The 13,176-nt window shown below is 54.3% G+C and overlaps 1 protein-coding gene across 1 annotated transcript; it reads right to left on the reverse strand.

The window, feature by feature from the left end:
• Positions 1 to 2,986: 2,986 nt before the first annotated feature.
• Positions 2,987 to 8,733, reverse strand: CALHM3 (calcium homeostasis modulator 3). The gene is made up of 3 exons (XM_035020732.1): positions 8,447 to 8,733; positions 6,178 to 6,433; positions 2,987 to 3,472 (listed from the first exon to the last, which is right to left on the reverse strand). The coding sequence occupies exons 1-3, from the start codon at positions 8,731 to 8,733 to the stop codon at positions 2,987 to 2,989; spliced, it is 1,029 nt and encodes a 342-aa protein (XP_034876623.1).
• Between the last annotated feature and the right edge of the window lie 4,443 nt (positions 8,734 to 13,176).

Genomic DNA, 13,176 nt, shown 5'->3' on the forward strand with positions numbered 1-13,176 from the left:
TGCCCATTTCTGCAGCGTCAAAACATCACTGCCATGTCCTTCCCCCTGACGTTGCTCACACACTCTTGGCTCTCATGTCTAGCTGCCTGCAGGATCAAGCCAAAGTCCTGACCTAAACCCCCAAGACTCCTGCCATCTTCCCCTTCTCGTGCAGAACTGCCGTTGTCCAGGCAGCTTCTGGGACATTTCTGCCACTGTGTCTCCCAGGAGAGAGGCCCTGTGTACAAGGTGTGCTCAGGAGGGCTATCACCCAGAGTTGGCTGGGGCTGGGGGAATGGGCTTGGGCACCCATGATGGCTGCTCTCCTGGGAGGTGAGGGTCTTTGGGAGCAGGTGGAAGCCTTCCAGCCGTGTCCCTCACTCCCTGGTGGGGTGGCAAGCACTGCCCCAGGCCTCTCATGGGATATGAGCAAATGGTGGATGGACAATGGCAAAGAGGTTGGAGTTTTAAACCACATCATTTGGCGACTAAAGAGGATTGGGACACATTCGAGGGCTGTCAAGGGCTGACAATCCAGAAGATGTGCCACTGGATGCAGGGCTCAGGGAGCAACTCTTGGTGGGACTCAGTGGGAGTGGGCTCCTCAGCCCCCCTAGCCAAGGTCCTTCACTTTTGCCAGGCTGAATGGCACACCCTTCCATTTGGCTGTGTGCTCACTAGCTCATGTCGTATCTCCCTTCCAGACTGGAAGTGCCATTAAGACAGAACTTTTGTCCGTCTGTCTGTCCTACTCTCTGCCACTCCAGACATCCCATCAATATTTGCTGAATGAGTAAGCGACACATACACTGTCCTTTGCCTTTGTTTTTGCTGTTCCCTCGCTGTAGGTGCCCTGCGGCCCCACCCCCATCTCTCCATCCACCAGTCAGAGCCCTCCGCCTCCTTCCAGACCCGTTCAAATGAAGCCTTCCCTGATCCCCCAGCTTGTAGCCATTCTTCTCCTTGCTAAATCTTTGTGGCACCTGGCTTGCCTCTATCGCCTCACTTATACCTTTTGCTTTGGATTATAATTGTTTCTGTCCCCATCTCTGTCCCTGTATCAGACAGTGAGCTCCTTGAGGGCAGGGTATATCATCTGTGTATTCTCTCTTCCCTATTCCCTGGCACGATGCTTTCTACGCACTAGGTGCTTCATAAGTGCTCAGTACAAGAAGGCAGGGCTATTGACTGCAGTTGGTGGCTTTTTCCTGGGCCAAATGCTGCTTCCCTGCAGCCCGAAGTGGGGTCCCTGAGCCCCCTTCCCCTGAGCCGAGAGCTCCCCTGTGCTGAATGGGCTACGTCTAAGATCTCTCTCCTTCTTCCCCACCCAATCCCTGCTCCACTTCAAACATTTGCATGGGCTGCAAGGGTGGTCTGGCCAGAAGGTCTCTTGGCAAGAGCTCAGGAGAGCAGAGATTGCCTGATAGGGAAGGGACTGGGCTCCAGGGGGACAACCAGGGGCCCCTGCACTGCCCCCCGCCTGGGCCCTGAGGACCAGAAATGCATGGGGGGAATTCAGGTTTGCCTGTCTGTGGTCACCATCTGTGCTGATGGAGACAAGAGCAGGATGTGTATGTATGTGTGAGTGTGCACGTGTGTATGGTGACAGTCACCACGGAGGGGTGGAGGCCCAGAGGAGCCCAGAGGCTAGATCTTCCCAACCTTTCCTGTTTGGGCTGCCAAAGACTGAGTGGCAGTTCTTCCAGCAAGACTTAACCCTGGTGTTTCAAGTGGTTTCCTTCCTAGCCAGACCCCACACTCACACTTTGCGCAGAGGTTCTTAAACACTGGAACTTATCAGGGGTGCCTGGGTGTCACAGTCGGTTAAGCATTGGGCTCTTGGTTTCAGATCTCAGGGTCATGGGATCGAGCCCCGTATCGGGTTCCGTGCTTAGCACAGAGTCGGCTTGAAGATTCTCTCTCCCTCTCCCTCTGCCCCTCCACCCTCTCCCGCTCTCTCTCTCTCTCTGAAACAAATAAATCAATCTTAAAACAAACCACATTGGAACTTATCAAATCACCTGGGGTGCTAGTTCAGTGTGGGGGTTGACTGCCCCGATTTTTGGATCTGGTCCATACGCCACACACCTGGAGCTGCCCAGAGAAACCTGGTGGAAGCTGCAGGAAACCCAACCAGAGCACTGAAAACCAATACACAAACTCTCTAGAGGGCCTAGGCATATAGCAGCTTAGACTTATGTAGCAGCCAGACCTCCTGGGATCAAATTCCAGCTCCCACATGGGTGACCTCGGGCAGCTCAACCTCTTTCGGCCTCAGTTTTCTCCTCTAAAATGGGTCTAATAATCATCCTATTTCATTAGGTTATCATGAGGATTAAATGAGTTATATCTGTAAAGACCTTAGAACAATGCCTGGCATGTAGTAAGCACCACTGAAGCATATTAGATGTTATTATATTATTATTATTTGAAATTTAGAATCTGTATATCCAGGATCCAGAATCCACGGCAGATCTTAGACTCTTGCTAGTTCATAAGTTCAGTATCACCTGGGACCCTGACAGAAATGCAATCATGGACCCAATCCTAGATGCACCCAATCAGAATCTGCATTGAACAAGAGCTCAGGTGAACAGTGAGCACCCTAAAGTTTGCAAAGCACTGCTTTAGAGTGCACCGGAGGCCACACCCGGAAACTAGGCCAGAGATTGGGCTATTTTTTTTTTTTTTTAAGATTTTATTTACTTATTTGACAGAGAGAGAGAACACAAGTAGGCAGAGTGGCAGGCAGAGGGAGAAGGAGAAGCAGGCTCCCTGCTGAGCACAGAGCCTGATGTGGGGCTCCATCCCAGGACCCCGGCATCATGACCTGAGCCGAAGGCAGCCACTTAACCGACCGAGCCACCCAGGCGCCCCAGAGATTGGGCTATTTAGAGGAAGGAGGCCAGCAAGGGTTAGGTTGCCCTGCCTCGGGATCCCCACAGCCTGGAAAGCCCTCAGACCGTTGTAAGCCTGGTCATTTCACGTGGGGACACTGCTGGGGTCCCTACACGTCAGTATGCTGGGACAGCCTGGTGCCTGGGGCCACCGTGGGAGCGCGGTGGCTGAGGCCACACGCCCAGGGCCCCGGGGATGCCACGAGGTCGAGTGGCAGTTTGCTGGAGTACCACGTGCTCAGGAGGCGGTCCACCTGCTCCCGGCTGGGAACCGCCCGCAGGTGGGCCTTCCTGCTTCCGCCGCCGTCCAGGCCGTCGGGCATCTCGGGTGGCTCGGGGCCCCTGCCCGAGGGGTCCCGCCGCAGCCCCCGCGCCCGCATCTCGCTCTGCATGCTGGCGAAGAAGTGCGGCACGCAGCGGTGCGCGAAGTCCCGCTCATGCTCACAGCACGTCTCGTCGAAGAGCTTCTGCTCCAGGTCCACGTAGTTGCTCCAGTATCTGCGCTGCAGGAAGACCGTCTGGTCGAGGCAAGGCCTCAGGCAGCGGGCCAGGAAGGCCACGATGATCAGTAGCGGGGGGATGCCCCGGCCGGTGGCCTGGGGGGGGGGGGGTAGGGGTGGGGGTACCAGGCTGGGTGTGGGTGAGGTCAGGTGCTAAATAGCATGGCAAGGGTGTTCCATGCCCTCTCATCTCTCCCCAAATCTATCCATGTTCCCATTAAGTCATCCATCCTACCAACCACCTCCACCCATCCTCGCTTGCATTCAGTCTCATCCTTGCATCCATCCATCTGTCCAACTACTTCTCCACCCATCCATCCAGCCATCTGTCCTCTCACCTGACTACGTATCTATCAGTGTCCCATCCAGCCATCCTCGCTGCGGACCTTCTGACCGTCCATCATACATCCTCCTACCCATCCAATCCTGTTCCCATACTCCTGTCCTGTCTTCCATTTATCTATCCACTCACCCACCCACCATTCATCCTCCTAACCTTCCTCTTGAAGGAAACCAGAATATGTCACCCCAAAATATGCCTCTTTGAGATCAAAATTATCTTGAATGGAAGACAAGAAGCGGCAACCATAGGAACAGCTCTCTTTACCCTCCCCTTTTGTGCCTAAAGGCAGGAAATACATTCTCTTTTTACTGGGAGACAACTCTTATCAGCCCAGAGACAGCACTAGAGGAATCTGCCGAAAAACCTTACTCTATTAGTGTCCGGTCATTTATTGACCTCCCACAGTTTCTGCCCTTGGAGACTAACACTGCTCTCCTTTGTCCTGCCATTGCTCTACAAAGGTATTGCTCTTTTTGAAGATGGCAGATAAGTTGCAGTTCTAAGCCACCACTTTGAGTTACTCTTTCTTTGTTTCAGGTTTTTCCCACATGATGTGTACTGTGCACATTAAGAAACTGTTTTTCTCCTGTTAACATTGTTGTTAGAGTCTCAGCTGAAAACCTAAACCTTACATTCCACCCACGCACCCATCCACCCACTCACCCATCATCCATCCATCCATCCATCCATCCACCCACCCACCCGTCATCCATCCATCCATCCATCCACCTACCCATCATCCATCCATCCATCCATCCTTCCATCCAGGCATCATCCTTTTGTTTTTTTATCTAGTCCTTCAGCTACCTTCACACGGGCTTATGAATCCCATCTATGAAGCCACCTGTCCTATATTTTGGGAGAGGCACTGGGGACTCATAGAACTCACACTTTAGTGGAGGAAACAATGAGATTGGTGATAGACTGGCTGAATGCCATGTTGAGGGATGTCTAGGGGATTATGGGAATACAGAGGAGGGACACCCAACCTGAACTTTGAAGGCTTAGGGAACAGTGAGGTGGATGCTGAGCACTGAAGGATGAGTAATATTTATATAGGATATAAATAGGGAACAGTCTTCCAGGCCAAGCATGAAGAAAGACTTGAAGACTTCCCTGAGTCTGGAGCCCACACCTGCCCGACATCTCTCCCTCCTCTCTGCCCACCCAAAGTTTTAGTCTCTCCAAGACTGTGCTTAAGACCAGAGCAACTGTGTGCTCCTGGGGCAGAGAAATCAGTCCTCTAAGCCACAAAGACATATTTGAACGCTTGTCATTTGTAGATGTGGTTTACAAAGTTCTCTCATTGGCCTCTCTCAGGATGCCCCCTTCCTCTTACCAATTTAAAATAGTCGAGTGAGTGTTTTACACATGAAGAGTATTTTATGTGCCTGATAACCTCCATCTGAGTCAGGACACAAACCCTGGTGTGACTGAAGATTCTACACTCTTTCTAGTGCACAAACGAGAGCCCAGAGAGTTTAAGCCTGCAGGGCCCTTCCATGTGGAGGAGACCAAACCTCCCTTGATTTTTAGGAGAGGCTGAGACCCAGAGGGGGAGTAATGTGGCCAAGGCAGAGTCTGACCCAGAACCAAATGTGTCCTAAGCACTGGTCCTCTCTCAATCACATGGGCCTGCATCCGCCACGAGTTTGTCTTGGCTCCCACAAAGGGCTGGGTTGTGTTTTTATTTCCTGTTGCCCCAGCATGCTCTGCATGTGGTAGGTTGATATAAATGCTTTTGGGGGGATCCAGCCCCAACTGGGGCTCTGGGAGGAATCTGGAGTCTGGGCTAGGGGTGGGGCTGGAGTCTGCCCCCAGGGTGATGGAGTGGGTGCCAGTGTGGGGAGCCAGGGGTCTGGGGAGGACCTGCATTGCAGGGAGGTGGTTCAGAGGGCTTGAGTGATGACACTTCAGATCCCTGCCCAGCCTCTTATGAGCTGTGCAACTTGGGCCTCTGAACGAAACTCTCAGGACCTCCGTTTCCTTATCTGCAAAATGGTATGATAATGATTGTACCCACCTCACAGGACTGTTCTGAGAATAAATGAAGTGATGCATATGAAATGCTTAACACAGTGCCTGATACATAAGTGCTCAATAAATGGTAATGAGTATTATTTCTGAGAGGTGCCAAGAATGTGCGTATGGGGTGGGGGACAGGACAGAGCAGTATATCTCCAGTGCTTTTGTCCTCTAGCTTCCTGGGGATGGAAGTAGCTGCTCCTGGAGGGTATGGGCACCTGGTCTCCGCCCTAGGGTGACTTAGCTGAAGTGTTGAAGGTAAAGTGTCCTGTATGTGGATCATGCTCCTGAGCCTTCCAGGGACCACCTGCTCCTTGGCTGTGTTTCCAGCAGTGGGGAGGGGCCCCAGGAAACCATCTGTACCTCCTCACCCCACGCCCCTCGGAACCAGTGCAGGAGATTTTCCAGGCTGGGAGAGAACCACCCGAATCACCTGTGACAGGCACCGTAGGTAGCGGGACACTGCCTTTCTCGCGGGGCTGTCCCTGACCAGCTCATCCTCCTTGCACGGCACCTTGGCCAGGAAGAGCTGCACCTGGTTGGGGGTCATGTTGGCAAAATCCAGAAACTTTTCGGGGTCCACGGAGCTGCTGAAGGCACACACGAAGCACTTCCCGTCCAGGAGGGCCAGGAGGATCCAGACGAGGGGGGCGGCCAGGGCTCTCTGCAGCACAGAGGAACACATATACCTAGGGGTAGAGGGAGGGAGGGGTCACGCAGGGCAGCTGGGATTCAGCTGCAGCAGGAAGGCCACAGGAGGGATGCAAGGATGGACTTCCCAGGAGGGCTGGGAGATACCTGGTGAGGTTGGGTCAAAGAGATGGTTGTGGCTCCCACTGCAGAGGTCCCAGCAGCAGAGGCAGGGAGGCCAGAGGGCTGGGGCCCCGGGAGGTCAGGAAAGGCCGACCAGCGGTCCCAGGACTGGAATACTGCGGGCTGGTGTGCCTCCTACTCCTACCGCTGGGGCAGGCTCTGCTGGTTCCTTGCCCATGCCAGAGGCACTTAGATCTTTGGTGACTAGTTCTGTTCACTGGCAGGACTGAGGGCCTCTGACCTCAGCTAGCTGCCTGGCTCTGCCTGAGGGCTTTGGAGGAGTCTCTGCTCCCAGAGGGGGGCGCTGGAAGCCAGGAGAGTTAAGGACCCCAATCAACCTTCCATCCACAGGGACCCCAGCTTCCTAGACTCTCAGTGGGACAATTCTGAGGTGTGTTCTACCCACGTTCTCAGAGGGCCCCCAGAAGGACAGACCCCAGTGGCCCACTCATTATCACCTTCTCCCCAGAGCCGCTTCTGGGGTGGGGGGCAGGGGGAGGGCTAAACTAAGCCAGCCCTGCCCAATAACCCTTCCAGAGGCAGTGCCTCAGATCCCTCCCTCCAGGTCCGGAAGCCCCCCGCCCCACTGTGCCAGGGGCCTCTCCAGCCCTCTGCCCTTCTGGAGGTTGGGTGCTGGTCACAGGACAGGAGCCCCGTGGAGCTGTACTCACTGGGCCCCAGAGGAAAAGGCAAAGGGCACAGCCAGTGCGTGTGACCCTTGCCGCGAGGCCGAATCACAGGGAGCACGGGACCCCAGTGCAGTAGGAAGCAGAGGCGGCTGAGAACTGCGTGCAGATGTTGTTTCTGACTTGGACCACATGCAAAACGTAAAACAGTGTATGCTGGGGGTGTGTGTATGGGTGCATGGCCTACCCAGCAGTGAATTACTAATACATCATAGATCGGGGTGGCTCTGGTGTTTTCTAGGGGCACTGTGGTTAGAAGGTGGAACTGAGGACTTGTTACGGACGTACATTACATACGCTTGAGAACACCGCGATTGTCCATACCAAACAATAGGGGAAAGGGGGAGATGGTGAGCAGGCTGAAACCCAAGCCCCGCCTGCCTCTACCCACAGATCTAGAGCACTTAGACCTTTTGTCTAAAACCCTAAGGGCTGTGGTGTCAGCTTGGCCTGGGAGTCCACCTGTGTTTGAATCTGGGCCATGCCTCTTCCAAGCTGTGGGGGCTCAGTTGAGTTAAACTTAACCTCTCTGCATCAGGTGCCTCATCGTTAAAAATGGGTCTACTCCTGGAGCAGACCGGGGGCTGAGGTAAGAACTGAGAGGCCGTGCACACGTGGCACTTGGTACAGAGCTTGGCACCGAGTGGGTGCTCAGTGTCGGTCAGGGAGCATTACACATTGCTAAACTCCATCAGCTGATTTTGATGCAGTGCACCGAGCAGGTGAGAGACTCTGAGGACCCATCGGCACAGCAGGTGAGGTCCTTGGCCCCGGGGGAGCTTACGGGAGCGGGAATGCAGCCTTGAAGTCAGTCACGCCTGCTACTACATGTGTGAGCCATGGGATGGCCCTTCATGTATGTGCTTGCTGAGTTATAATTCCTGGCCAGCGACCAGATGTGACCTGGGCAAAACCTGGGAATCCTGTATCATCCACGGGTCTCCAGCCCTGGCCACCGAAGGGTGACAGATGACTGGAACAGAAGTGTCTGTTTCCAGAGTGGAAAGTGGCTGAGGAGTCTCTGTGAGCTAATGTTACTCCAGTTGGGGAAAGGAGGGGCTCACGTGATAGGGCCTATGGGGGTGGCGGGGAGAGCCCTGCCGATACCCATGAGGATCACCGGGCCTGGGGAGTCACCTGGCAGTGTCTGACGGGGGAGGCCCTGACCGTGCCCCCGGGTAGCTGGGTGGTGTGGGACCGCACCTGATGATGCCCGGGTCCTTCCTCCGCTGCCCCGCGGGCCGGCGCCACTCCTCCACCATCACCACAGACCGCTGGTTGGCAAGGAGGCCACAGAGGAAGAGGCCGAGTGGGGGTGTGAGCAGCAGGCCCAGGCCGTAGAGGGCATTGTAGCGCGCCAGGCAGGGGCAACTGAAGTCGAAGGAGGAGTACAGCTTGACCGTGACCGCGGCCAGCAGCAAGCAGATGCCGTTCATCACCGACTCCGAGCTGGACTGGAAGTGCTGGAAGAACATGCGGAACTTTTCCATGGTCCCGGCCTGGCGGGGGTGGGCAGCCGTGGGTCTGGGGGAGCACCGAGGCTTCGGCTGCCTTCCCGGCCAAATTGGGGTGGGGGGGCAAGCCTGGGGTACACAAGAGGGTCCTGTCTTCCGAGGGCCTGGGGTGACAAGGAAGGGGTGATGGTCAGCTCCCAGCCTAGCTTCCTGGGGCCCAGGCACGGACGTAAGGCAGAGGCAGGCTCTCTCCCCAAAGGCTCCCCTGCCCGGCCCCGACTGTCCCCCAGTGCCACTCCCCTGCTCTCTGGAGGAAAGAGTCACTGCTCTGTGAGCCGCCAGCCCAAAGCACCTCTAGGCAAATGTTCCCTGCCCTGTCACGCCACCCTCCCCAGCCCATTCCTTCCTCTCTTCAGGGTTTGGATCCTGAGGCTTAGCAGCTGGTGGCGCTTCTTATGGGGGATAGGCAAATTTGGGGTGTGGTAAGGCAACGATGTTGATGGGGCCAATGATATTTTCTGGTCTTGGTCAAAAACACAATTTGACTCAGCTGAGCTCAGGGAGATTGTGTGTTGACTTTCATGCTGGGACCTCCCCCTGCCTGAAGGCTGCCTGACCCTTGCGAAGAGTCTAAATGATGTTTTGGCGTTTGCTGGGTGAGGGGTTGTGGAAGGGGAAGGCCTTCCCGGCAGAGGGCGCCGCATGGGTAAAGGCAAGGAGGTGAGAAGCAGCCTGGGATGGGCCAGGAGTTTGGGGTTGCTGGAATGTAGTATCAGACAGGGGGTGTCGTGAGAGGGGGCGAGAGGGGTCAGTGGGTGCCTGCAACCTTCCTCTGTTTTATTCCACTGTCCCCAGGTCCGGCCACCGACCAGCCAGGTGTCTCTAAAGCACAGCTTCCCGCACGTCACTCGTCTGCCCGGGTGTAACCAGGGGCTCCCTCAGCTTCCTTAGCTTAGCATTCAAGGCCCTCCTAAATGTACCCAGACATGCCCTCCTACCTCCACACCTTTGCTGACACCATCCTCCCCACCGAACTGCCTTGCCCCTTCCTCCCACCTGCTCTTCAAGAGGCAGCTCAAATGCAGCCCTGTCACCAAGGCCTCCCTGGTGACCTCAGCTCTGGGGGAGCCTCTACCTCCGTTTTGGCCCGAAAGGCTGCCTCAGCCTGTTATTAATCCTTCTCAGGGGTGGGGGGTGCATCTCCCAATGAGGGCAGGGATCTGGCCTGCAACCTTGTTCTCTGTAGCATTTAGCATGGTGCTGAGTGCACAGCAAGTGATAACAAACGTTTGTTCTCTGGGATATTGATGCCCAGACCCCCTTATTTCATCTCCACCTCTGTCCTCTCTGCCGACCCCTTAGCCTGCACCTGCCTCCCTGTCTGCTTCTAGGAAGCCAATGAGTGGAATGTATGTCCTGCCCGAATTTCTGTCAGTCTCTCTCCCTTTCTGTCTCTCATTCTCTCTGTCTCTCTGACTCTACCTTAGTGTGTGTGTGTGTGTGTGTGTGTGTGTGTGTGTGTGACTCTTTGTGTCCCTCCATGTGTGTTTCTGGGTCTTTCTGGGGTCTTTCTGTCTCTGTCCCTCTCTCTGTGTTGCTGCCTCTTTCTTTCTATCGTTCCCTTCTTGCCTGCTGTCCACCCACAGCACCCCTGTCTTACTGGCCCCCGCTTCTGACATTGGCCACCTGGCTTGGAGAGAGGAGTGAGGCTGCCACAGGAGCCCCGGGGTCTGTCCCTGGGGTCACGGGTCAGTGGGCCCTGGGCCTGGAGCGTAGGCTGGGGGTGGGTGAGGTGGCCAGACCCCAGCTACTCACCATCTCTCTGGCTCCCTCGCTCGGGCCAGGGTGACCTCTGAGATAGGGAAAACCTCAGGGACTGGGATGACCCTAATCCCACTGACCCCTGCTCTGTCCATCCTGGACCAGCAGTCACCCTGGGCTCCAAGTGATGGCCTCAGTCAAGTTCATGCATCAGCCCTGGTGTCCTTTCCTCAGACGCGGGGTCCTCACAGTCTTGAGTGCCACTTCACACCGACCCTGTAGGGCACACGAAGTGAGCATCCTTCCGTATCCTTCCCGTCCTCAGAGACCTGGCCCAACTCTCCCATCTCCAGGGAGCTCGCCTGGACTACTGCAGTGGCATTGACCAGCCTTGTTTCTCTATTCTCAAGTAACTTCGAGAAAAATCTCCAGTTTTCCTGATTAATCACAGCATTATGAAACCTTTAAAAATAGAGAACATGAACGTGTCCCCATCCCTGCAACCCCCAGAGGGTCTCCCTGCCCCTGCCTCAGTGTGCGTCCCTCCAGACTTGTGGCAGGGCCCATGCCGACCCAAGCCGCCGGCCTGCCTGGTATTCCCTGGGAGAACCGCTACCCACTGTGAATTGGCCACCGGGGGCCGCTGGTCACGCAGCCGTGGGGTGGCCCCGGAGAGGCCGCTCAGGCCTCTCCCAGCTCAAGCCGCAGCTCTGAGGTGCGTCTGTTTCTTCTCTTGACACTCGTCACCCCACCCGGGGTCTGCTGTTGTGTCTTGGTTTCAGCCTTCTGAAGGATAACAGCCCAGCTGTTTGAGGGACCCCTGGGCCTGCAAAATAAATTTTGCGTCGGTCACTTAGCCCGTGTTTTAAGTCAGACCATCCCAAGTATGTCCTGCAGATTTCGTAACTATTTGTGCAGTCTATACCTATAATAAGGGAGCGACAGACAGAAACCGGGGTCTTGTTTATTATTTGTATTTTACATAATGAGAGTGTTAGTCTGGGTCCTGAGACAGGATTACTGTGTGAGGGAAAATGGGGAGGGAGCTGGAGGAGGTGGGAGGGCCACCCTGGGCACGCAAGTGTGACCCTGAGTGAGGAACTCTTCTAGCCTGGTTCAGTCTCCTAATGTAGCTGAGAACCACCATCACCACCACATTCTTCAGATGGGTGTGGGTCCCAGAGAGGCTGGACGTCTGTCGGAGGTCACACAGCCTGGTGGGGACAGAGCCAGGAAGGAAGCTGGGATCCTCCTTCCATGCCTCCCAGGCCCTACTCACCTGCTGGGCTCCTGACCCTAAGAGCCCCTAGCCCCTGATAACCTAGAGAGTCTCCAGAAAAGAGCAATCTTTCTGGGAGAACACTGCAGGAAACTGGGACAAGGTCTCTCCCAGTTTATCATGTTCACAGGTCCAACCCGAGAGGTGAGACAGAGCTCCCTGGTCAGCCCACCACGACTTAAAGAGATATTATCTCCCAGAGTGTGGGTGTAGCTTTACATTTTAAAAATTCTATATTTTCTTTTTTTAATCTTTTTTTATAAAGATTTTATTTGTTTATTTGTCAGAGAGAGAGTGAGCGCACAAGCATGGGGAATGGCAGGCAGAGGGAGAGGGAGACTCCCCACTGAGCAGGGACCCCCGGGATCATGACCTGAGCCAAAGGCAGACACTTAACCGACTGAGCCACCCAGGCATCCCCCCAAATTCTGTATTTTCTAAATATCTACTTTTATAGTAACGATTTTAGAAATTTCTCAATAAAATCATCAACTATTTCTATCAGAAAAACTCAAAAGCGTTATGGAACAAGGTAAAAGGGGAGGAAGATCACATTTTGTTGCCAGGAGCCCCGGGCCTGCTGAAACAGGAGAGGCAGTGACAGAGCACAGAATCGGAGAGAGACTGACTTTACTCTGCTGTGTGGGACATATCAAATTGCAGATCTGCTGCATGATAAGGGCTTAATGCAGCCTTTCTTTTTTATTTATTTTTAAAGATTTTATTTATTCATTTGAGACACAGAGCTAGAGAGAGAGAGAGAGCATGAGCAGGGGGAGAGGCAGAGGGGGAGGGAGAAGCAGGCTTCCCGTGGAGCAGGGAGCCCGATGCGGGGCTCGATCCAGAACCCTGGGATCATGACCTGAGCCGAAGGCAGACGTTTAACCATCTGAGCCACTCAGGTGCCCCTAAAGCAGCCTTTCTTAATTAAACCCCTACCCCACCCCAGGGGTCTGTGGCTATGTTCTTCTGGGTCTTTTCATTCTGGGGAAATTTTTTCAATGCACGTTTTCATTTTAAATGGTGACTTAAATTTTTTAGGGGTTTGCAACATGGGTTCACTTGCAATCCTAAGATCTGTATAGAACAAGTCTTTGGTTTCTCTCTCTCTCTCTCTCTTTTTTTTTCCTTAGGGTCTTGCAGATGTATCTTGGGGGTCTTCCAGATTTTTTTTTCCTTTAACAGGAATCTGGATATTATTTGAGAAACCTTGGCTCTACTGCTCTTGGAGTTCCTGTGACTGAAGGCTTCTTTAGGTCTAGGTGCTGCTACTGGAGAAACTCAGCGTATGTGGAGTGTGTGAGTGTGTGTGTGTCTTCAGAAATACAGGTGTGGCTCTGTTTCTTCTTTTTGTAGTGAGTACACTCTCCCCTGATGTTTCTCTTTCTCTTTTTCCTTCAAAAGGAAGACATTGGAAGCATGTCCCACTTGTCGTTCAG

The sequence above is a fragment of the Mirounga leonina genome, unplaced genomic scaffold (assembly GCF_011800145.1).
Source record: "Mirounga leonina isolate KUSES-001 unplaced genomic scaffold, KU_Mleo_1.0 Mir_114, whole genome shotgun sequence".
Taxonomy (NCBI): Eukaryota; Metazoa; Chordata; class Mammalia; order Carnivora; family Phocidae; genus Mirounga; species Mirounga leonina.